The following is a 23,749-nucleotide window of genomic DNA, read 5'->3' as shown; positions in this document are numbered from 1 at the left end:
TACTCAAATTGATTTGCTACTCAAAACTCGTGGCTGATGCTCTTGCTAATACTGAGACACGATGTTCCTACTTAGCATCGCTAATCATTCGTTCAGGCCTCTGTTATCCCTGTAGTATGTTATCTATTCTATTTTATATAGTTGTCAATACATCCTCAATGATTTTAAGGTGAATTTCATCCAATCCTACATGTTCAACGTCCATCTTTATGAACCATTTTAGCTGATGTGGCATTTAGTAATATCAAAATTTTAACCATCATGTTTTATCAGTTTAATAAAAAACAAAAGGGTGACAAACGACACACAGGAGAAAACATCAGCTAAACATATAATTCGGTCAATCACTTTTACCTTAAGAAACAAAGATTGTCTCACTATCATCAACAGACATGTACAAGCATGAGTATATAAAACCACAAATGACACCTGACACCTTGAAATGAAAACTTCACTCTTTACTCCGAATGAGACGTCCAATACACAAGTCCACTACACATCAATGATTATGAATAAGTTAAATATCTTGTTAAGGAAGACAAGGAACACAAAATATTTCCGGGAAATACAGAAAGACTAACCTTATTAACACAAGCACACACTGCAAAACACCAGCAGTTCCCGTCCAAGCTGAAGGGCCCTCAGGCACAAGTGCATCTTGTATCAACAGCCCTACTGATGCTGCCAATGAGACGAACGACACAACATACGCTAGGAAAAGCCAGAGTTTCAACCTGCAATATTACACACGGTAAACGCCAGTTATTGGTACACGGGTTGTATAGGACACAAGATGATAGAATACAGTATAAATACATACAAGTTACAACATGAAGGTTATAAGCTAAGCTAAAAACATACACGTTTCAGGAAAGATAACTTATGAATTTGATAAAATGAAGGCTATAAGCTAAGCTAAGCTTACCGAAGACGATAAAAATGTTTGAAAAACAAAGGTTCTTTTTAATGGTCCAATGCACGCGGGTAATAAAATTGCGCTCCATGTTAAGTGAGTGCTGATCCCATGCCAGTAATCAAGAGTGAAGTACAAACATATAATCAAGTAACAAGAGTACAGAAACACGTGACACTGGTAGGCTACTTTCAGTTTGGGAAAAAGGTGAAAATCAAGTTAAGCTTCCATACTAATCTCGACAAAACTCTGATTACGAGTGTTCCTAACAAGATAAACCTCTAAAGAATCAAAGGTAAGAATGTAAAACACCTATCAAAATATGATAAACTCGCCTAAAAATTTAACATACATGATACATCTACATCAAATTCTCGATGTTTATTGTAACGATGAGGTCCATAATGATCAAGAAATTGCACATGGTACAAGAAAGCCTTTACACTTCTAAAGATCTAATTTTCTAGGTTTTTTAAGCTTGGAGATATTTGGAATCAACACAAAGTTCTTAGGAATACTGGGGTCTGGTGCTTCTATATGGATATGAATCTATGATACTGACAAACGATGATTCATATAATATGCTGCCATTAAATCGTTCATTCAACGACATCACAAAACATTTCTGTTGACACATTTGATATCTGGTTAATGGAGTTACATTTCAACAATGAGATAGGGATCCACATATTCTGAGGACTTTCCTTAGCAGACCATATACATAAGCATAATGCGGTAAACTGACAATATGTTTGTGATGTGGTTGTCTCGGATCTCAAGGCTACTAATAGTATTTTGAAAACCTTCGTCAAGTATCACAACTTAATCATATCAGCACCAGAAGTGATTCAGATCTGATGTTATCTTCCATGTTCCAGGTTTGCTAAAGGGTTCATATTTAGACTCTTAAGCAGCTTATACTTACTTTTTTCCCACTATTATTAACAAGCAAATGCATTTTGAGCACCCATTAGCTAAAAATTAGTTGAGCAGGATATAGGAATGGGCATTAACGTGTGGTCTTCAGTAATAAGAATAGACAAATTGTTAAATACTCCTGCTAAAATGGTTTAAACAAGTTGGCCTATATGGTAAGCACATCAAGAAAGAATGTAAGATGTTTACACTTTACACCTTTGACTTTAGAACTTTATATATGGGCATTAATGTGTGTGTCCAATATCATTATTATGTGCATTACCTAGCTCAGGCATATATGCCTGACATTAAACTGCTGAACACAGTAAGGCACCATGATAACTATGGTAGATACATATGTAACTAGTGTACACAAAAAACAACCCTTAGTAAACTAAGATAATACTTTCCTATAAGAGCATGCTCTTGTGAAGCTGTGATGCCTAAGGGCAGCATAAAAACAACTTGTTAATCTATGAACAAGTTTAAATCTCTATTGAGATTAGAGTCTTAATGAACTGACTGAACTGTTGCTAATTACCCTCACGTTACAAGAAAGAAGATTATTTTTGTCTACAGCAATGAGAACAGATCATTGGTTTACTTTATCAGGACAGTGTAATAAAGGGGTAGGTGGATCAAACTTGTTCATAGATTCAATGGTTTACTTTATCTATGGACAGTGTAATATACCTCCTACCCCTTTATCTGTGCCCTATATTGTTTAGGTTTCAAGGGTATCTGGGGTGTTCTCAGCTTCGTCACTCGGTTGCATCGAGTCGGTTGGGTACACTGGCGCAAATGTTTCAGCTTGGAGCTGCAGTTTAGTGCACCCGAATACAATTAACTTTGCCAAGTGATTGTGTGTGTGATGGAACCAACGATTTGTCAAAGTGATTCGGGTATGGAGGGTACACCGCCACCGATGAATTGGTTTCATTTGGGTACTAATGATGCGGCTTTTTTAATGGTTGTGGACTTTGGGTTGATCGGGTTGAGCACCACACACCCCTAACACACTTAATCCCTTTATGATAACTGCTAGCAGATCCCAAATACTCATCACCACCATCCCTACCCCTATAAAAATTCCTAAAAGTACCAGTACCCAAATTTAACACCATAAAAAACAACAGAATAGCAGTTAAGCAAGAAAATATACAACCAGCATATATATATAACGGTACCTTCTCAATCAGCCATCAACGTAATGTTGAATACTCAATCCCGCTCAATATAAATGAGTTACTTCATAAAAGTGCATACATTTCAAGAACCTAGAATGCTTTGAAACATAAATCACCAAACGTCCACAGATCACCACTAACATAGTAACATGCACTCAACTAGAACCAAAATTCATTTTGCAGCAAGCATTTATAACATAGCACTACGAAAGATCTTACAAGAGAAAAAAGCTATCAACCATGAAAACAGATCAAAATCAAACATTGCGAAAGGCATTCATTTTGTAAAGTAAAACTCACTACAATAACAAAAGGTATAGAATCATAATTAACTTCCTATTTCACATTAAAAAAAACAATATCTAATAAGGGCTTACATAACTTAATTTGGGGCAAATTAATCCAACAAATATAAAAAAACAAATAAAAACTCGAACCTCCATTCGCCTTCTTCGTAGGGAGAGTAATCAATATCCTCTCTTCTAACACAATTAAACATCAAAGCAGCCAAAGATGCAAATATTCCTACCACCAAAATAATAATAATAATTAAATTCAAATACTTGAAAGAAAACCAAACCCTAACAAGAGAAATAAAGAAAGAGAACCAGGAAGATAGTGAAGGAAGGAGACTTGAACGGAGCTGCAAACGACGGCGTCCACCCAAAACCACCACCCGGCTCCGAATACAGCTCCGGCAACGCCTGGTCCGAAGATGGCCCACAGTTCAGACAAATCCATCTAAATTGATAATTGATTGATTGATTGATTGATCAAATCAATTAATCAAGATCAACTACTGTGCTGCCTGACACGTAAGCTTCCTTCTGGAATCTGGGTTTCTCAAGTATATGATAATTGATGATGATGATGATTATTATTTATCTTTTTTTTCATTTTAATAATAGAGTTGATTAATACTCCGTAATTTACTTTACTAAAGTTTAGTCCCCGGCTTTCAAAAATAATATCTATGTGTTTTTCGGTGTAGCTTGAGCTTGACTTGTTTAATTTATATAAAGTTCGGGTTGAATGTATTTTGACCTATATATCTAGAAAGGTTAATCTCGACTAGTGAATAGTTTTTAAGCTCGAGCTCGGCTAATTTACTATTTCTTAATTAATTTTTAATATATCTATAATCATTTTATATTTTTTTCAGTTATAATTTTATATCTAACATATAATATATTATTTTTCTATATTTTGAAATTGTTATATAGATTAATTAATAATTATTATATATATGATAAAAAATTATATTAATGACGGACTCGTTTAGACTCGCGAGCCAGCTCAAGCACGATAAGTGAAGCTCAGGCTCATTTATTAAACGAGCTTACTTTTCGGCTCGGGTTCGAGCTCATCAAGCTTTTTTGCAGCTGATCTCGAGTAGCACACGAGATGTTCGACTCTTGTACACTCCTTGGTTGTTAAGTTTTCTTAATTAAGTAGGTGTAGAATGGCTAAAATGTCTTTACTGCTAAAAGACAAACATATTGAAAAGTTAAGCTGATAACGATTGTCCACGCTATAGAGCTTCTAGGTGCAATATATCAAACCATTTGGACCACCCGTGTCAATTTTGAAAGTTTGAGGCTAAACATGCAATATTGATAAACCAGGAGGAGCATCCCAGCAATTAACTACTTGATAAATTCTGGTTACATTTTGTTAAATATATATTATATTTTATAAATTAAATGCCTAAATTGCTTTTAACAAGTAAGATTCACTTCCGTGTTCTCGCGGAAAATTGTTCTGTATAACCAGATAAAAGTGCATTTGTGGTGAAAAAGTATTTTGATTGTTCATTAATGGAAGTTACGGAGTATAATAATTATCGGAATGATAATAATTTTAGAACAATTAACAGAAGAAAAATATCTAGTAAACATAAACGTTATACAAAAGAAAAAAGAAAGAAGAAATTAAATATATAGTTTTTATTGTAGTCGAGCAGTCGAAGTGTGTAATTATATTCCTCTGATAAAACTTATACTTTATTTTGAATACAACTCCAAGTTCGGTAACATGCCATAATTCTTAAACCGTAAATAAGTAAAAACTTAAACCAATTATCATACTAATTAAGGAGGTACAACACCGGATCAGTATCGGTAGTGCAAGAATACTAAAACCAACTCATACTGAAACTTAAAACCACAAAAATGAATATTGGTACCACAATGTTGTTTAGTTAGTACGAGTATGGTATCAATTTTCGATAAATGTTATCCTTGGTTTAAAACACCAAAAAAATACTTTATTTTGAAAACACATTTTTTTAACATAGTTGTGTATCTAGACTTTTTAAAAATAAATAACAAAAATAGTTATTAGAGAAAAAAAATAAATGATAATTAAATAGGTTAAGGATGTATGTTAGATCATTTACAACAAGTGTTGGGTTATGGAGGCTCGATTAGTGTTGGGTCAGTTCATTTTAGAAGATTAAATTGATGCAATTAATTAAAGAGGCAGATGGTCCGGTTTTATTTATATTAGGCCCGTTATTGTTTTCTTATGGAACAAGTTGTTAACCCTAATCTTGTAGTTATAAATAGATATCTTGTACTTATAAGTGAGGCATAGAGCAATAATAAAAGTATCCTAGTTGCAGCCCGTGGACGTAGGTCAGCTGACCGAATCACGTAAATCTCGCGTGTTCATCTTCGTTCATATTTTTCTCTTGCGGATTATTTGTGTTTGTGTGTGTGTTGCAATACCCGAATCCCTAACAACAAACTCCATCTCCCTAGGTCCGGGTCTACGTGTGGCAGGCGGCAAACTCGAGAAAAGCCAAGTTCCCCATTGTGGAGAGAAGTCTTTGAGAGAAAAGTTTGTTCTTACTAACTTGAAACAAACTTTAGGTGACACCTTCACTCTCTCTCTATCTCACATACATACATACATACATACATACATACATACATACATATATATACACACATTATATGTGTATAACTTTGATAATTTTTTAATAGGTTTGTAGAGTTTTGTTGTTGTGGAAAAAAGTAATGTTTTTAAGAAAAGTTTGAAATCTGATATTGCGATGATGTGCCGGTTTGTTGTTGTGGATGCTCTTAACCCTCATCAGTTTTTGATATGCATAATTACTATTAGTAGAAACACAATTTTTGATATGTAAAATTTATTCAAAACTACGGTGTGAATGTTAATTTACAAGTCGTCGAAACCGAACCTTACAAATATAACACCCTCCCTCCGCCCCAACACATGCACAGGCTCCTCGTTACAACTTAAATATTTAAATGCCCTCGTATAATATTTAAAACTCGATTTCATAATATATTTCCAAAATCATCAAATTTTAATGCAACAAGAAAATCGGCTAATAGAACCACACAAAACAAAATATCATCAAAACTTTGATCGGGTGTTGATGCGCTGCAAGTTGACTACAGTTTGTACACAGTGCATTGGGTGTATAATTACTGTATGGGCCTTTTGTTGGGTCTACAATGTTTAGAAGATATGTCTGTCAATATAAAAGCTAAGATTTTAACATCTATACTTGCAGAAAAAATATAATTAGGGCTTATTGAATGCTTGTTTGTATTGCACAAAAGTTACTTATTAGCAGAATTTTCATCTTTCTAACACAGAAACAAAACAAAAGATGAAAAACTAGGAATACAAGAAGTAGATGCAATTTGAAATACGGCTATCACCGTCATTGTCATTCAATGGTAGAATCTGAGTGATTAACCAGAAGTAGGGACGTAGGAGGCCATCTTGAAGATCAAACCATAAATACCAAGACCATTCATTCGTTCTAGGCCGGCTTCATAAACTTCAAGTTCACCAAGACTTCCATGCATCGGTTGGCCATTCTTCCTATATATCTTCCTAAATCCAATTATACTATAAGGCATAACCTTATGAGTATGAGTGAATAATTTTGTAAATGAGGATTTACAAAATCCATATGTTAGAAATAGGTTGCCATGCATCAACTCCGTAGTCAAGCACGACAAGAGACTCCTTAAGCTTAGATATGTCTAGATATCTAAGGCCCGCCCGCTAAACTATCTAGAAGATCTACGCGTCTGAATTTTTCTTTTGTCAGATCAAGTGAAATAATCCGATTATTACTTACAATTAAATCATAGACAACCCAATTAATAACCCCGTCCGCCTTATTCGAAAAGTGCATTGGTCCATACGGATTCATCGACATGTTTCTCCAAGCCCCCCAGATCTTAATGTAAAACCGCAAACACTATTTTGAAATAGATCTGAACTGAATTAGATATACCATTTTGAGATTTCCACTTGGATTTCGAAAGGAATGTCGACAAACATCTTCACTTTGATTTTCTTTTATTATGGATATTATTGTTTGAATTTATGTTTGTAGTTTGTACTTTGTATAGCAGGAGATGGAAACGTGGAAGTTCTAAGTAGGAATATATAAAGTTTAGATAGAATTAATAGGCCGGTCATGAATTTTGGGCCATTGGCCTTTATACGCAATGGTCCATATAAGTTCATATACATTGGTTCGAAAGTTTTCTATGTAGCCTGTTTAACTTTTGATATTGACTTGAATAGTTTTATTCGACTAAGTAAGAATTGAATCATCAGCCAATATATAAGTGATTAAAAAAATAAACATAGTAATCAATGTTTTAAAAACCGGTATTTTACATGTACCGGATTTGGCTAAAAAATGGTACAACCTGTTCAACCGGTTTATGCCGGGAGGTTCAACCGGTTAAATAGTTTGCATTATAATTTTCTATAAATGTAACTTCAATACAAAAATAGCCCAAAACTAAATGATTATTATAACAAAAAATAACCCAAAAGTTAATCTATATTGGAAAAATAATGCAAAAGCATTCAATTTTAAAAAAATAATTATAAAATTTACACGTTTGAATGTTAATTGTTGGGTTAAAAGTAATTTTGAAAAAAATTGGGCCGCAAATATCAAAAATTTCTCGGGCATCAAACCGGTTTACCGGTAAAAACCGGTATTTTAGACAAAAACCACCGGTACGATGTTCTAGCAAACCGGTCAAAAATACTGGACTCAAAATACCGGCCTGCTGTGCGAAATCCGGTTCAACCGGCCGGTTTAAACCGGTTTTTAAAACACTGGTAGTAATAGTGATCATTATATGTAGAAGTATTCTACAAAATAAAGGTGATAAATTTTTTTTAAAGAAATATAAATGAATAGAAAGAAGAAAATAATAAAGAAACTTGCCATTTATAATCTTAGCTAGTGACAAAAATCACACCCAAAGTTAAACGTCAAGGATTAATTATCCTTAAAGTTTCATTTTGGTCCGAATAAACTATGTGAGAAAAATCACAGTGATCAAACCCATAATTTACTGTTTTAAATATTTTTTTACCTGATACAAAGTGATTCCAATTCTTAAAATAAAGAGACAAATTAGTCTTGTTATAAAATTTAGTTAAACAGATATTAGTTTTTTTTTTTAATATAGATGTGGCTGTGTGTAATATGTGTACTGTTTAAAACATATTACTCTTAGTTAAACCATAAAGTAAATCGTTCCATGTGATACATAAGTTAAACAGACAGGATTTATAATAAATGTTGTAATTTTTTCATTACATTTTCGATTTTGTTGGTACAAATGTTTTGGTAGTATCCATAAATACTTATATCAAAAACTAACTTTCATTAATAAAAAAATATTTAAAAATACTTTTTGAAAGTTATAAAAAAGGTAAAATAGGTATTACTACTACTATTATTAATAGTATTATAAAAAAATGAAAACACTTTTAGAAATCATAAAACTTTTGAATAAAATAATAATTAATAAATGAAATTAACAAAAGTAAAATATTTAATAATAGAAACGAATTGTACTACATAAAAAACAAATGGAAAAAATATTTCTATTATGTTTGTAAGTTGTACATTGAGTTATTATTGAGTTGTTTTGATCGTTCAAGCATCTTGCTAATATAGTATATGCTCGGCACTACAATTCACCGCAACCTTTAAAACTTGTGGTACGATATGACACATGGATGAGACGATGTGATCCGCGTCACTACCTCCTCCTACCTACCTCCACTCCTACTACACTTAATGACCATCGTTATCATATTTCCTATCCTTCAATACTTTTTTAAATAATATGAAATATTTTTAACCTTTTATTTTACAAATTATGCAACATAAATTTTGATGTATTTTGTTAACAACACATTATGCTAAATATTTTCCAATAGAAAATAGTCAAATACATTTATATCATCACTTAATTTAATTGTATGAAATAAAAGCTTCTTATTGAGATTTCCATAAAAGTTGTTGGCTGGCAAATCCATTAATAATAACAATTAATTACATGATAATACATTAATATCAACTAATTCAATGCACTTGTTTCGTTGGACAGCCACGTATTAGGAGTTTACTAATGCATAATAATATGATTGTGTGATTGGTGGGATGGTAGAAGTTTTGGCTACTCTTCAAGCGTCATGGTCGGCATCACAATACCGTCCATCTTTAAATGTTGTAGTACCGAGGTGGTGTTCTCGTTCGTATCGCGTTGTCACATCCGCAATCCCGCTCACATCATTCACGCACCGCCTACCCTTAAGACACAAGTTCAATTGTCGTATAAATGCTAGCTGTAATTACATATTTACATCATAGATAATGTCTTAAAACATAAATGATAAAACTTAGTATGCACGTCCTACCTAAATCGGGATATGTCTTTTTTCCCTTTTGTATATCATCTATTACCTTAATCATAATTAACTTATTAAAATAAGTGAAGAGTATGCAAGATAATTATGTAACTCTATATAACTTTTTGACCTGGATGAATAAACTTTATTCAGTTTGACTCTATTATTTTCATGTGTTAACATAATGTTCACACAACACTTTGTCACAACTCCGTGTCTGTACACTTCGCTAGCATATACTTTGTTTAGTTGTTTATAGATTTTTCTACTTTGCATCTACACATTTTATGCATGTAGAATAAAATACAAAGTAATTATCGTATGAGAATTAATGAGAAGCAATCTGAATATATTTTAATAAAATCGATTTAATGATTAAGATTAGCGCGATGGTAAGTTAGTAATTGACTGGATATTTATAATAGTTGGGAGAGGTAAAATAGGGAATTTGCCCCTTGTGTAAAGTTTTTCATAAAAACTAGTTACACGAATTTTTTTTAACTAAAATAATTATTATTTATGTTAACATCTTTTTTGTTTTATTAAAGTTATATCATAAAATTGAGAATTATTATTATATTTAATGTGCGTATAATATTTGTTATTGCAAAATTAATCAGAACTCAAAAAGTTCTCTTTTAATGATGATTAATATAATTAGCATCATAGCATGTTGATTAAATTAAGTCCTTCTTTGTTTATATGCCGCATACAAATCTTTCAACACTTAAATTATTCAACAAATAAAAAAGGTCAAGTCAATCGAAGCAATGTTACACGTGACAAACAAATCAGTTCAAGCAATCCAAATATAAATATGGAATATAAGACGAGTGAATGAAATCAACTGAAAAGTTTTTAAAAAAATCTTGAGATATCGATTAAATGAAATGTTTATAAAATAAAAGTTATTTCAATTACTTTTTTATAAAACTCAAATGGGTTTTTAAAAATTAAGAGCTCTATATATTTGTCAATATTATTTGAGTTCAACTAGTAGAATATTACCTAAAGAGAAAATCCCAACATGGCAACATTGAATCATATTTTTTTTTTTCTTTTTTTTTTGCTTGGAACGATCAACTAAATAACCTCAGGTACTCGTACGCGGCCTTCATTGGCTACAGGTAGCCCGAGCCGGCCATGAGTCCGGAAGGACGAAGCCCCTAGTGGTCCACCTATTGAGGGTTTCTTTGGATAAAACTCGACCCCCACGCCTGTTAAACAACACGACAACGAGGAGCCGGTAAACTCGGGTGAGATCAGGACTCGAACCCTATCTCCCACATAAATTGGTGATAGTGATGTTTAAACATCCTACATCTCACTAGTAAAGTAAGTACTCTACCATTAAGACACATCCAATTTATAAACATTGAATCATATAGAAAACATAAACTAGCTTAAAATGGATAAAGTAAAGCTATTTAAAAAATTAATTTAAGGGGGTGTTTGGCCTAGCATTTTTAGTAAAGCTTATAGCTTTTTTAGCTTATTTTATAAAATAAGCTTCATTTGGTGTTTGGTTTAGCTTTTTTTAGCTTAGGCTTATAAGCTTATATAAGTTAATTTGTAGAAGCTTATTTGAAGATGGTTTTTTAGCTTATTTGTTTAAGAGGGTAAATTACTTATTTGCCTTCAAATGGTGATGGATTAAAAATATTGAAGTAACTTATTACTATAAGAAATTAAAAATGATGGATTTAACAACTTATTAAGATGTATAATCAACTTATAGAATATAATCTAATCCAAACACTTAAAACAAGCTTATCAAATGATATAAAATAAACTATAAGCTTCAAAATGATATAAGCATAAATATAAAAAATATAAGCTAGGCCAAGCACCCCCTAAATCTTTCAAAAGTAAGGTTACTAAATAGTAAATACCAATCACGTGTGATGAAGACCTTTTAAATAGGTAAGGGTCAAATGTCACTTTTGCTAAAGATAAAAATCATTGTTTTTTTTATTTCTCTTTAAGAGAGAGAACATTGAAATATGAATTTGATATTGTTCCAACACATAAAATTTTCTGAATAGTTGCTTAGGTAACTAGACTTCATTAGTTGGTAAAAAAGTTGTTGTCTTGGTTTACACACTTATCACTCACCCCCCTGCAATAAAAAAATTCAGAAACATTTATCAATTGGTTTCTCTTTCGCCATGTCATTTATTCCAGTTATTTGAAGAGGTTCAAAAGCAAAGCAAGAGAAGAACTTCAAACATTACAAAACTTGTATTTGGTGATCACTACCTTAATTTATAAGGCATTGTAGAAAGCAATCATTACCTTGAATTAGTGAGATGTTTGTAAAGTAATCACTAGACCTAGAGAGGCAAATGTATATCAGTGATCTATACCGTTCTAGATATAAGCATTTAGTGGAGCAAATTTTTATGTAAAGAAAATAAAGTAGATGATGTAAACTGGACTAGCTAACATCTACTTGAAACTTATAGACCGGGCTTCATCTTTACTTCTATTAAATGAACGGCCCTAACCAACTTTGCGCACTTCACACGATTTTTTAAACTTTTTATTTGATATGGTTAATGTGTGCATAGTACGTATATATACAGGGTGATGCTCATTCCAAAACATTGCATTATTGTGACAAAAAAAAAAACTTAAATCGTTTAAGAAGTCATACTCAAATCAATAACATTAACTCACTTATAAATGATTCACCAAACAAAAATGTGTGCATTCCTAGTACAGTTTAGTAACTCAAATTGAATGAACTGACACATAAACCCTACACCGGTCGTGGTTATGACGATTCCAAAAGTGATCGCACCAATCTGATGTAGAAACTCTGTCACAGAAGGTTCATCCGTCTCCACTGTTCTCTAACTTCTATATAGATTGATATGTTGAAAACCTAAATTCTCGCATTTGGTATAGACCAAAACCAATTGAAATTAAACCACCAAAATTGCCAAAGTGGTGTATGATGTGCTGTTGGCCTTGAACACCCATACGATAATCAATACTATATATGTTGGTTCATACGCTACTTTTGTTGCTAGAGCAGCATATGATACGCCACTTGACGTATTATACGGGAGGTGCCTTCTCTAGTTCTTTAATTTGTTCGGTTATTAGTTGAAAGTTCCCAAGACTCGCTTGTTCATGATGTAACCCCAGTAATTGTATGTAATCTGCACTGCTAGCAAGCACATATAAACGTGAAAAATAGTATGTTTCGAAACACAATTACAATTAACAATGATAAGGTACTATAAAACCAACATATCAAACCTACATATCACACGTTTCTTGGACATGAGTGTCGAAATGGTGACACTACGGACTAATAACACTTGGGAAAGTGTTATGAAGTTACTTGATACACATCTCTATCAGAATGAGTTCATAAATAGTTTGCACACAAGAATTTCTATTCATAACACTTAATACATTTACATATATATTATTTGTGCACACTAGCTAGTTTATACATCACATGTAAATTAATATATTATAGTTTTAAGAAAGTTAGTATTTGAAATACTTCATGTTGAATCCGATCGATTACAAATGTTTTTAAACTTGTTTATATTTTTAAGAATTTTTCTAAACATTCTGATTTATGTTATATTTTCTATATTGTATGTTTGTTCAACAACAAATGCTTTGTATAAACTAAAGCATTGCTCAAATTCCTTTACAAACAATTTGAATTTAACCAAACACAAAGGCAACCTGACATGAGTAAGAAGACGACCTTCATATAAAGTCTGGTTCTTTTGTTTATATAATTTATGACGTCAATGGACTTTAAAATGTGGCCTGATCGGTGGATTAGTTAGAGGACCGATTCCATATAAAGTCCGGTTCTAAAAACACTGATTATTTAACAATATAAACACCAAAAAAATATGTTAATAAATATATTGAATTGTACTAAGATAAGAGGTGTGTAGACGAAGTTGAAGTGGTATCCAGTATGCTAATCTATAAACAGTTGCGTTGCGTTAGCAAACTCTGCATGCACGGACACGTAGCAAAGTGTGTAGACGTGAACAGCATCACCATCATCATCATCATCATCGTACTCAGTATATCTCACCAATAGCAAAGCTATGGTAGGGTCTGAGGAGGGTAAGATGTAGACAGCCTTACCTCTACCCCATAAAGATAGAGAGGCTGCTTCCGGTGAGACCCCCGGCTCGATAGTAGTTTTGCATCAAGCCTTGGACATAAGGCACATAGCACTCAATCATCGGGAAGACGTGAACAGCGTGTTCATCAATAATGTGTCAGAATCTATTTGTTAAAGATACACTTTGCAACACAATCAAGGATGCCATGTGTAAATTTATAGACAAATTGCGTAAAGTTTTTCAAACCGACCGACACGTTATATGCAAACGTGTAATTTTTAGTTTTGTAAAGTTTCTTTTATTTAGATCAAGTTGGCAATATGATAAAAATGAAAAAAAATTTACAAAATTAAATTTTACAAATGAAAATAAACTTGATAATTAACTTTACTCACTAAATGTATGAAAAGTTGTTCATAGAAATTAATTGTAGTTGATTTTGCTTGCTATACATGGAAAAAAGACATTAGTATAACTTTTTAATTCGTTAATTTTTAGCTAGTGGTCTCTTAAATGATGGGATTCTTTATAGATAGAAAACTATTAAATTTCAAATACCATATATTCAAAATAGTGGGTTGAATTTTTATTAATGCACAACTAAAAATACGTAATCTTTAGCTATAAAACTATTTGTCTATCTTTTCCATTTTATTTCAAGTAAGAAAAGTTAAAGATTTCAAAAATGCATCAAAGTTAAAAATGAGGGGGAAGGGGTGGTTCAAAACTCATCACACATCCCACCCAATTAAAATGTGTCACATTACCAACTTAAATCCATCACATTTTGATGGAATTTGGTAGGGGTGGTGTGCTGTGGTGTGATGGACCTTTTTCCGCCACATTCATCCCACCTTCACCGGACCTTTTTCCGGCCACCTTCATCCCACCTTCACCGGTTTCACTCAAATCCAACCAAAACCCACCTCCTAAAAATAATATAAAAGGAGGAACAAGAAGATAATAACACATAATAACATAAACCCAACCAAACCAAACAACCCAAAAACCAAACCAATCCCAAACTCATTTTTCTTCTCTTCTTCTTCCCATGAAGATCTGAGATTTGAGATGAAAGGAGGAACACGACACCGTTTTGTTTGTTTATTTATCATCAGATCTCATCTCAGCCGTCCATTTCATCTTTTTCCGGCGGGCATTTTCATTTTCCGTCATCTTTTTCCGGCGGATATTATCTTCCACCACCTGTTCTTCTTTTTCCGGCGAACATTCATAGCAACTCCTCCTTTATTTTCCAAGCTACCAACGGCTACATTCCTCCCCCCAATGGCTCTTTTTCTTGGAATGCACCCCTCATCCCGCGTGACACCAATCACGCAACTAACCCATTTTCCTCGTGATAAGGGGGCGGCGGCGGTGTTGAAAGGGCCATCACGCGTGATGGATCACCCATCACGCACCGCCCCGTCCGCCCTAGTATAAAAAGCAATTTTTGTTTTTAAGAAAACAATGTAATAAAACTATAGGAATATATTAATTTATCGGTCTAGTATCTTTAAATATTACTATTCTTTATTGCGATGAACAGATAAATACGCCCTGCTTGCGGTGCGCACATATAATGTATATATGTGTGAACCCTTGGGTGGGCAAAAGTAAAATTGCACTAATTTTGACGTTATTTTACTAATCACGTGAAAATAACGTTAAAAGTGGCGGAAGGTTAATCAGGCATCATGTGGTGGCGTTGATAGCCGAAAGACAAGGGCACATGCACCAATCAGCCGGTGTCCCGAGGATTGAGTGTTATGTGTCTTATGTCCAAGGCTTGATTCAAAACTACTATCGAGTCGGGGGTCTCACCGGAAGCAGCCTCTCTATCCCTATGGGATAGAGGTAAGGCTGTCTACATCTTACCCTCCTCAGACCCTACCATAGCATTGCTATTGGTGGGATATACTGAGTACGATGATGATGATGATGTTTTTCTTTGGAGTAAGTTACACTTATTAGTTATTTATTAATTATTTGACTCCTTGGTCTTTCCCTAAACATCACCATCTTCATTTGTTTTCCCTAACATCTATGAATAAATAAATTAAATAATACAAATCAAATAATATAATATAAGTTATTTTCTATTTAAGTGTAGCGTTTTTTACTTTTCCAGTGCATGTAGTTCTAGCTTCTTACTAGTTATAGTTATTTTATAGACACTAGCCACTTTACCATTTCGACAGTTATGGATAAAATTAAACAACAATTAATACCACTTTATATAATGAAAAGAATTATCCACTTCTAATTCAACCGTTTTGACAAAAACCACCACCAATTAATGCTATTCAAGACCGTGGAATAATTTTTATCTTATCAACAGAGAAATTAATAATATATAAAATATATTCTTTTAACAAATACATGTTTACCATTACAAGAATCATCCACTTCTAACATTTCCTTTTAACAACAAAGATTTATTATAAAATGATAACGGTTAGATAAAGCTAACCAAACATTCAGAATATTACGGAATAAGAAAATGATTCTTTAACCACTCGATCTAAGATAACTGAATTCACTTTCCGGATATTAGTACGATTTGCATATATCCAATTTATCCACTTCTAATATTTATATAAAATCGTACAAAAACTCAATCTGATTCTCGATTTGCAAGTATCCATTTTCGCAAAATGTTGCATGTTTATACCAAATCCAAAACCATATATTCCTTCACTTATTGAAAAAGAAAATATATATAAAATTAACTTTTTCACTTTGATTTATCTTAATATAAAGAAATTTGATTTATCCTATTTGATTTATTTTACCATAAAGAAATTATAAAAGGACTATCTTATTTCACCTAAAACTTTCTAATTTTGTAAAATTTCATATTGACTCACTTTAACTATTTTCCTTTTTTTCATTATTATTATTATTTTATTTTTTCTATATCTTTTTGTTTTTTACTTACTAGTGAAACACAAAAAAGCAGAAAAAAATCCCCCCAATTTTATAAAAAAAATAAAGTCAAAGTAAATAAGTTAAAAAAGGAATGCTTTGTATAATAATATAAGAAATTACCTGTTGAAGTTTATAGCATTTAAAAATGGAATCTTTGTGAGAATAAATGGAGTGATTCTATATCTTGATACAAATTAATACCCCTTAATTATAAAATGAAATTGTAACAGCTTACAAAACTTAATGCCAATTAATGCTGTTTATGACTATTAGAGCATTCTCAACCTATTCTTTAAAGTTGTTAAACCCATAATTTAGGATAAATTTTAAAAAACCCATCAAAATCACCACTCCAATCCATTCCCTATTATATGGATGAGTTATATGGCAACTAAAGTAAATCCCTAAATATAAGGATTCATTTTTTATCCATATCATATAATATATCACATATCTCCCAATCACCATTTACTATATAATAAGACAAAATAGAAAAAAATAATAAATAATTAATTTATGGATATGAATAGGGAATAGAATGTGGAAAAATTTTAAAAAATGATAGAAAAATTTATGAAATAGTGTTTTTTAGTTAAATTATAGGAAAAATATATAGAATAAGATGTGAATGCTTTTAGGTGGACTAGACTCACACATCTCTTAAAAATACACGCACAAAAAAAATAAAAAAATTATGAATTATCCACTTCTTACATTTATTTAAAACAATTGTACAAACAACCCATCCAAATCCCCCAATCTCTATATAAACCACCACCCACCTCTTCAATCCACTACTATCCAATACCCTCAAATTAATAATATTATTATTATTATGAAAAACACAAACACAAAAATGCCTGTGTCCCATCAACCTCCGACTACCTCGTTACAACTGGAGGCTGTCTCATTGGAGCCACCACAACGGCCGATATGGCAGATTATTATGGTGGCCGCCATTGCTGCTGGCATTCAGTTTGGGTGGGCGTTACAGCTCTCCTTATTAACCCCTTACGTTCAACTCTTGGGGATCCCACATAAATGGTCATCTTATATGTGGCTTTGCGGCCCGATATCCGGGATGATCGTGCAACCACTCGTTGGATATTACAGCGATCGGTGCACGTCCCGGTTCGGCCGCCGCCGCCCGTTTATAGCGGGCGGCGCGTTACTTGTCGCGGTAGCCGTTTTTTTAATCGGCTACGCGGCCGACATTGGCGTCAAATACGGTGATAGAATTGGAACAAATACGCCAAAACCCCGCGCGATATCTATTTTTATTGTCGGGTTTTGGATACTTGACGTGGCGAATAATATGTTACAAGGCCCGTGTAGGGCGTTACTAGCGGATCTTTCCGGTTCGAATTCTAGACGTATTCGAACCGGGAACTCACTCTTTTCGTTTTTTATGGCTGTGGGGAATGTTTTGGGGTATGCGGCCGGGTCGTATAATAATCTTTATAAATATTTTAAGTTTACGGAAACACACGCGTGTGACGTGTATTGCGCAAATTTGAAGACGTGTTTTCTTATAGCGATTGTATTGTTGTTAACGATTACGATTGTCGCACTTCTCACAGTAAAAGAAGACGTGTACGTGGCGCAAAATGTTTCGGGTGAAGAAAATAGTTTGGTTTTCTTTAAGGAAATTATGGGGGCGTTTAAAATGTTGTCACGCCCCATGTGGATATTATTATTGGTGACGTGTCTGAATTGGATTGCGTGGTTTCCATTTTTTTTATTTGACACGGATTGGATGGGGCGTGAGGTTTATGGGGGTAAGTCAGCCGATAGCAAGCTTTACCGCAAAGGAGTGAGTGCGGGTGCGCTCGGGTTGTTGTTGAATTCGGTGGTGTTGGGTGTGGTGTCGTTGGGGATAGAGCGAATGACGCGGGTTTGTGGGAGTGTGAAGCGGTTGTGGGGTGGGGTTAATATGTTACTTGCGGTGTGTTTTGCTATGACGGTTGTGGTGGCGAGGGTGGCGGAGTCGCAACGGCAGTTTATGATGGTTAATGGTGAACCGAGTCATGGACCGTCTAGTGGTGTTCGGGCCGGTGCTTTAACTCTTTTTGCGGTTCTCGGTATTCCTCTTTCGGTGAGCTCAACAGTCTCTTTTTTAATTATTTTATTACTTTTAAGTCAATGAATTAATGTCGGTTATAGTCACGATGAAAACATTTATAATAGTTATAATATTAATTTTATAAATATTAAATGTGTTTTATGACATTTAAATATATTTTTCCGTTACACCATTCGGATAAGGTGAGAAAGTATCAAATTAATGAATTGATTTACTAAACTTTATGGCTATTATTTGGGAATTTAATTAGTTTTAGAAAAATAACTAATATGGTCACCTCATTACTCAAAGTAATTTGATTGCATGTTTATAGAAGCGTTAAAGTGTAACTGAATAAGCTTATATTACTAATTTGTTTTAATGAGCGTTAAGATATTTGTTAATTTGTTCACGTAAAGGGTAATTTACTTATGTTCTAGTTCTAAAAACATTTGTTATGATTCAGGTAACGTTCAGCATTCCTTGTGCTCTCGCCTCGATATTTTCTAATGATTCGGGTGTAGGACAAGGTAAAACTCGCTAATTTTGTTTGATGATTAATATTATATGGAAAACTTTACGTTTATTGTGCTTCTTATAATTGTACAGGTTTATCGTTAGGTGTTCTTAACATCGCAATCGTTGTACCACAGGTACAATTACACTTCTATCTTCTATTGAAAAACTTGAGCTTGACTTGTGATTAATTAAATTTTATACAAATTTTTTTAATATTTTACTTTTGGCGTTACAGATGTTTGTTTCATTTCTAAGTGGACCGTGGGATTCATTGTTTGGGGGTGGGAATTCGCCAGCATTTGTGGTAGCATCAATCGCAGCAGCAGTAAGTGGAATAATGGCGTTTACATTGCTTCCGTCGCCACCTTGCGAAGCTGTACTTTCAAAGGTTTCTGGGGTAGCACCTCATTAAAGAGAGTATCATTTTCATACTTATGTTGGGTCTTTAATTGTCTTGTGTTTTTTGTAACTTAGTTAAACAAATTGGTCGTGGAATGGTTATGTTTTTGCTCATTTAGTTGGCATGCGAGATTTTTATCATGCCAACCGTATGTAGGTCGAATGTTTTGGTATACTTTATAAATTTGGTACATATTATATATAAGCTATGTAACTTGGGTTTGTTACATAAAGAGTGTTAGGAGGTATGTTTTCATTTCGAATGATTTAAATATCCTCATCTCTTTTACATATGAATAATGAATATTATTATTTTTGTTCCTTGACTTATGCAATTTTATGGTCTTACAAATAAAAGGAAATTCAATATGTCATGGTGCATTGTATCAAAGTAGTCTCTTATTTATGTGAAAGAAAAGAGTTAGTATCCCATTCCTCTAAGAGTTGTCCGTCACGTTTAGCTGGTCCTATATATTTCAGCATGTATTTTTTCTGATAAATGTGAAAGTCTTTTACCTTGGAACATATATATTCCTTCGATTTCATATACGAAGGAACTTGATGTTTGGGTGTGATGTTGTGTGAAGAAAACCAAGATGACAAGAAAGTGTTGATTATCAGTTTTGAGATCTAAATTAGGCGGATGGATAAAGGCTAAAATTTCAAAATTGATATAAATGACTTCAAATCTTGACCCTTAACACCGTATACCCAATGGTCCACTTCTCTTCATAGATTTCTTAGACATTATGGTGTTATAACTAGAAAAATTTTCCATGCATTATAATGGGAATTCGATCGGTATGAGTTCGGTCCATTATAATATAGATATGGTATCACAATTTGGTGTATTAACTGAAAGATAAAACCTAAAATTAAACTCGTGTTTTACGTTGATCGAAAATCATAAAAAACGAATATCAATAATGCTTCCAATAAGACCGGTGCTATTTGGTCGGAATCGTTGTGATAGCGATAGTGTAGAGACGGTATCACTTCGATTTGTCATAGTACTTATATCATACATACAATATAGCTTAGTGATCAGACTATTTTATATACCACTATTTGGACGTTAATTATTAATTATAGGCATTAAATTTGGTGTAAAAGTTGTTACTTTTATTTGTTATGTATTATATAGGTTTAAGACGAAATAACATTTAAAACGATATAATAATAATTATAATTATAATAATAACAATAATAATATAAACAATGAGAAAAGTTAGAATCAAGTTATGACATCTAAGTTACTATTAAATGACCCCACACTATTTCCCACATCTTTTGGTGTGGTGGTAAATATGATAAGATTTTTAAAATAGAGGTTAGGAGTTTGATCCTCACTTGGGTGGTTGTAAATAATGATTTAGTTGTGCAAAAAAAAAAAAGTTACTATTTAGTGATCAAATCTTTTTAATTTATATCATGATTAACAAATTATTGAACTTTTTGTCTTTTAAACTATGCTTTTATAAACAAACCAGCACCAACAAACAACAAGAAACCAACACCCACAAGCTACCTCCACAGCCCGGAGGGCCGTCCCCAAAAAAGAGACTAAAATTAAATAAAGACAAAATTACACGGATTCGGCCAATCTATCTATTATGATCGAGCATGCTCAAGCTCAAATGAAGTTGGAATGATTTATTAATTTTTGTGTTTCTCTGTACCAGTTAAAAAACCAAGACATGGGCTGTAACAAAGAAGTTGTGGGCTGATATAAATCTTGTGAGCTGCGTTTAACAATTAATTGGGCCATCACAAATGAATAAGAAAGGCCGCGTTTGAACTTTGACGCACGGAACATAGCCACATAGGGTCGCACGAGATTTTACACGTGAAAGAGTTTGTCACTCGTTTCGTTTATTTACATTGTTTCCTCGTTCGCTTGTTGAAACTTTACTTTATTTTCCTATGAAGAATTGGATAGTGACAATATTTAATTTCTTTATAATTATGATCGGCTAATTTTCTTATGATTACATAACCGAGTGTAAGGTTTTTATTAGCAATTTGTATTCAATCTAGTTTTTATATTTATGTGGTTGATGTTTTGGGTTTGTAAAACATATCTTATCTAAATTTATATTAACGAGATGTCAATTATTAGTTTTAAATTAATCGTTACCAAGCATGAGGTTAAATGAATGTATAGTCTATGCCGGCAATTGTTTAAACAACATCTCAGCTTGGGTCCTTATTTGGTTACACATCGTTTCCAGATTCCTTAGTTTCACAATTACCCGTTTACATGATCAATGAACAAACTATGTCTATGTGGCTTTCAACTTGATAAATTAATTAGGTTATACATTGTGTTTCTAAACCTAGAACTCGTGTGTGATACTGTGATCAACTTTTTATTAATGATTTACACATCAAGTTCAGTTTCTGTTTTTTTAATTAATAACTTTCAAAGTTCAGCTTGACATCGACTGTCCAAATAAGATTCAATTTAAAATTAAGTTTCAGAATAAATAATCAAACGAAAAGTGTATCACATCACAAGGTCCTCGTGGATACAATACCTTACTCTTGCTATCTATTTTAATTAAGTTTTTTGCATGACTAAAAACCGGTTATCACTTACGATACAAAACTGATACTGTATCGCGAATACAATTCCAATATATCGAAAATTATACAATTATCTATACTATATATAATATACCAAACAAGGGCAAATTAAGACACCCATTTTTAAGTAATTTACAACACTTAAAGTGTAACATCCCCAAAATTTCAATCCAAATATGACAAGTTAATAGAAGAAAGGGGATTAAAAATGAAAATTTTTGATTTATTAACCCATCGCGATATGCGACGGGCATAGTCAAGCAGACATCGCGATACGCGATAGGAACGTCACAGAAACCCAAAAAGGGCGGTGTCGCGATACGTTACGGCTCAAGACATTAAGCCATCGCGATACACGATGACTAGGATAATAAGAAAGCGGCACGTGTACGCCACGTGTCAACACGTGGCAGAGGGTGTCTTAGAAAATGACACGTGTCCGCCACGTGTCAACACGTGGCAGAGGGTGTTTAAGAAGGTGACACGTGTCCGCCACGTGTCAACACGTGGCGGAAGGTGTCTCAGAAGATGACACGTGGCGACACGTTCAGCTATAAATAGAACGTTTCATGGCTCATTTCATTCACACCAAATCACTCTCTCTGTAGAAATATTTTCTCTCTCTATCTCGGTTTTCGTGCCACCGACCCAACGATCATCACCTCGTAACCCGTACCACATACCGACGACCCCTTGGAGTTTGTACCGACAATCCCGAAGACCGGCGCACCTCATTTTGCGTGCCGCCTCGTAAACCGTGCCGACCCAAGACGACCCGACGTCCCGCCTCGAAGTACGTGCACGCCCCGGTGACACCCGAACGTTGCCTCGACTTGCGTGTCAAGGAGTTGTTGATCAAGATTCTCATTATACGTGCAAGCGTCGAAGTGCTGCCCGAGAATCTAGAAAATAATAAGCCGAACAAGGTAGGGGTTCTGTCCAAATAAAATATTATTATCTCAAGGCTTAGACCCTAGTTAGGGGTATAGCCTAGACCTTGATCAAATCAAAAGATAATAATAAAATAAGATTTCTTTATAATTAAAGAAATACAAAATTTAAACAAATGTTATAACTAAAAACTTAACTTCTTTTTGATTAAGAAATATAAGTATTCATATGTACATGGGGTATAGTTAAAATAATATTTCTTTAAGAGTAAGAAAGATAAGTTTTACCTACAAGAGGTATAGTTAAAAATAGTGTTTCTTTATGATTAAGAAACATGAGATTTTATATACAAATGTTATAGACAAATGACGTTTCTTCTTGAAGAAGAAACATAACACATGATTAGCAAATAAAGAGAAAGGATTCATGTCCAAAGTATCTTATACAAACAAATGATCAATCAAGGTTTAAGTTATCAAAACCAGACTAAAGGTCTATAGCCGGATTAAGAGAC

The 23,749-nt window shown here is 33.3% G+C and overlaps 2 protein-coding genes across 2 annotated transcripts; one reads left to right on the top strand and one right to left on the bottom strand.

The window, feature by feature from the left end:
* Positions 1-216: 216 nt before the first annotated feature.
* On the bottom strand, positions 217-3,890 carry LOC143558601 (uncharacterized). Its single transcript, XM_077047413.1, has 4 exons — positions 3,627-3,890; positions 3,456-3,543; positions 582-734; positions 217-492 (listed from the first exon to the last, which is right to left on the bottom strand). The coding sequence occupies exons 1-4, from the start codon at positions 3,757-3,759 to the stop codon at positions 459-461; spliced, it is 408 nt and encodes a 135-aa protein (XP_076903528.1). The 5' UTR covers positions 3,760-3,890; the 3' UTR covers positions 217-458.
* Positions 3,891-17,454: 13,564 nt separating this feature from the next.
* LOC143558600 (sucrose transport protein SUC8-like) lies at positions 17,455-19,940 on the top strand. Its single transcript, XM_077047412.1, has 4 exons — positions 17,455-18,873; positions 19,307-19,370; positions 19,450-19,493; positions 19,595-19,940. The coding sequence occupies exons 1-4, from the start codon at positions 17,614-17,616 to the stop codon at positions 19,769-19,771; spliced, it is 1,545 nt and encodes a 514-aa protein (XP_076903527.1). The 5' UTR covers positions 17,455-17,613; the 3' UTR covers positions 19,772-19,940.
* Positions 19,941-23,749: the final 3,809 nt, after the last annotated feature.

Source organism: Bidens hawaiensis, unplaced genomic scaffold (genome assembly GCF_021521415.1).
Source record: "Bidens hawaiensis isolate Kalapana, Puna unplaced genomic scaffold, B.hawaiensis_p1.1 tig00019559_1, whole genome shotgun sequence".
NCBI classification, from domain to species: Eukaryota; Viridiplantae; Streptophyta; class Magnoliopsida; order Asterales; family Asteraceae; genus Bidens; species Bidens hawaiensis.
Note: the sequence above shows the minus strand (reverse complement) of the source record. Positions and strands in the feature narration are given on the sequence as shown.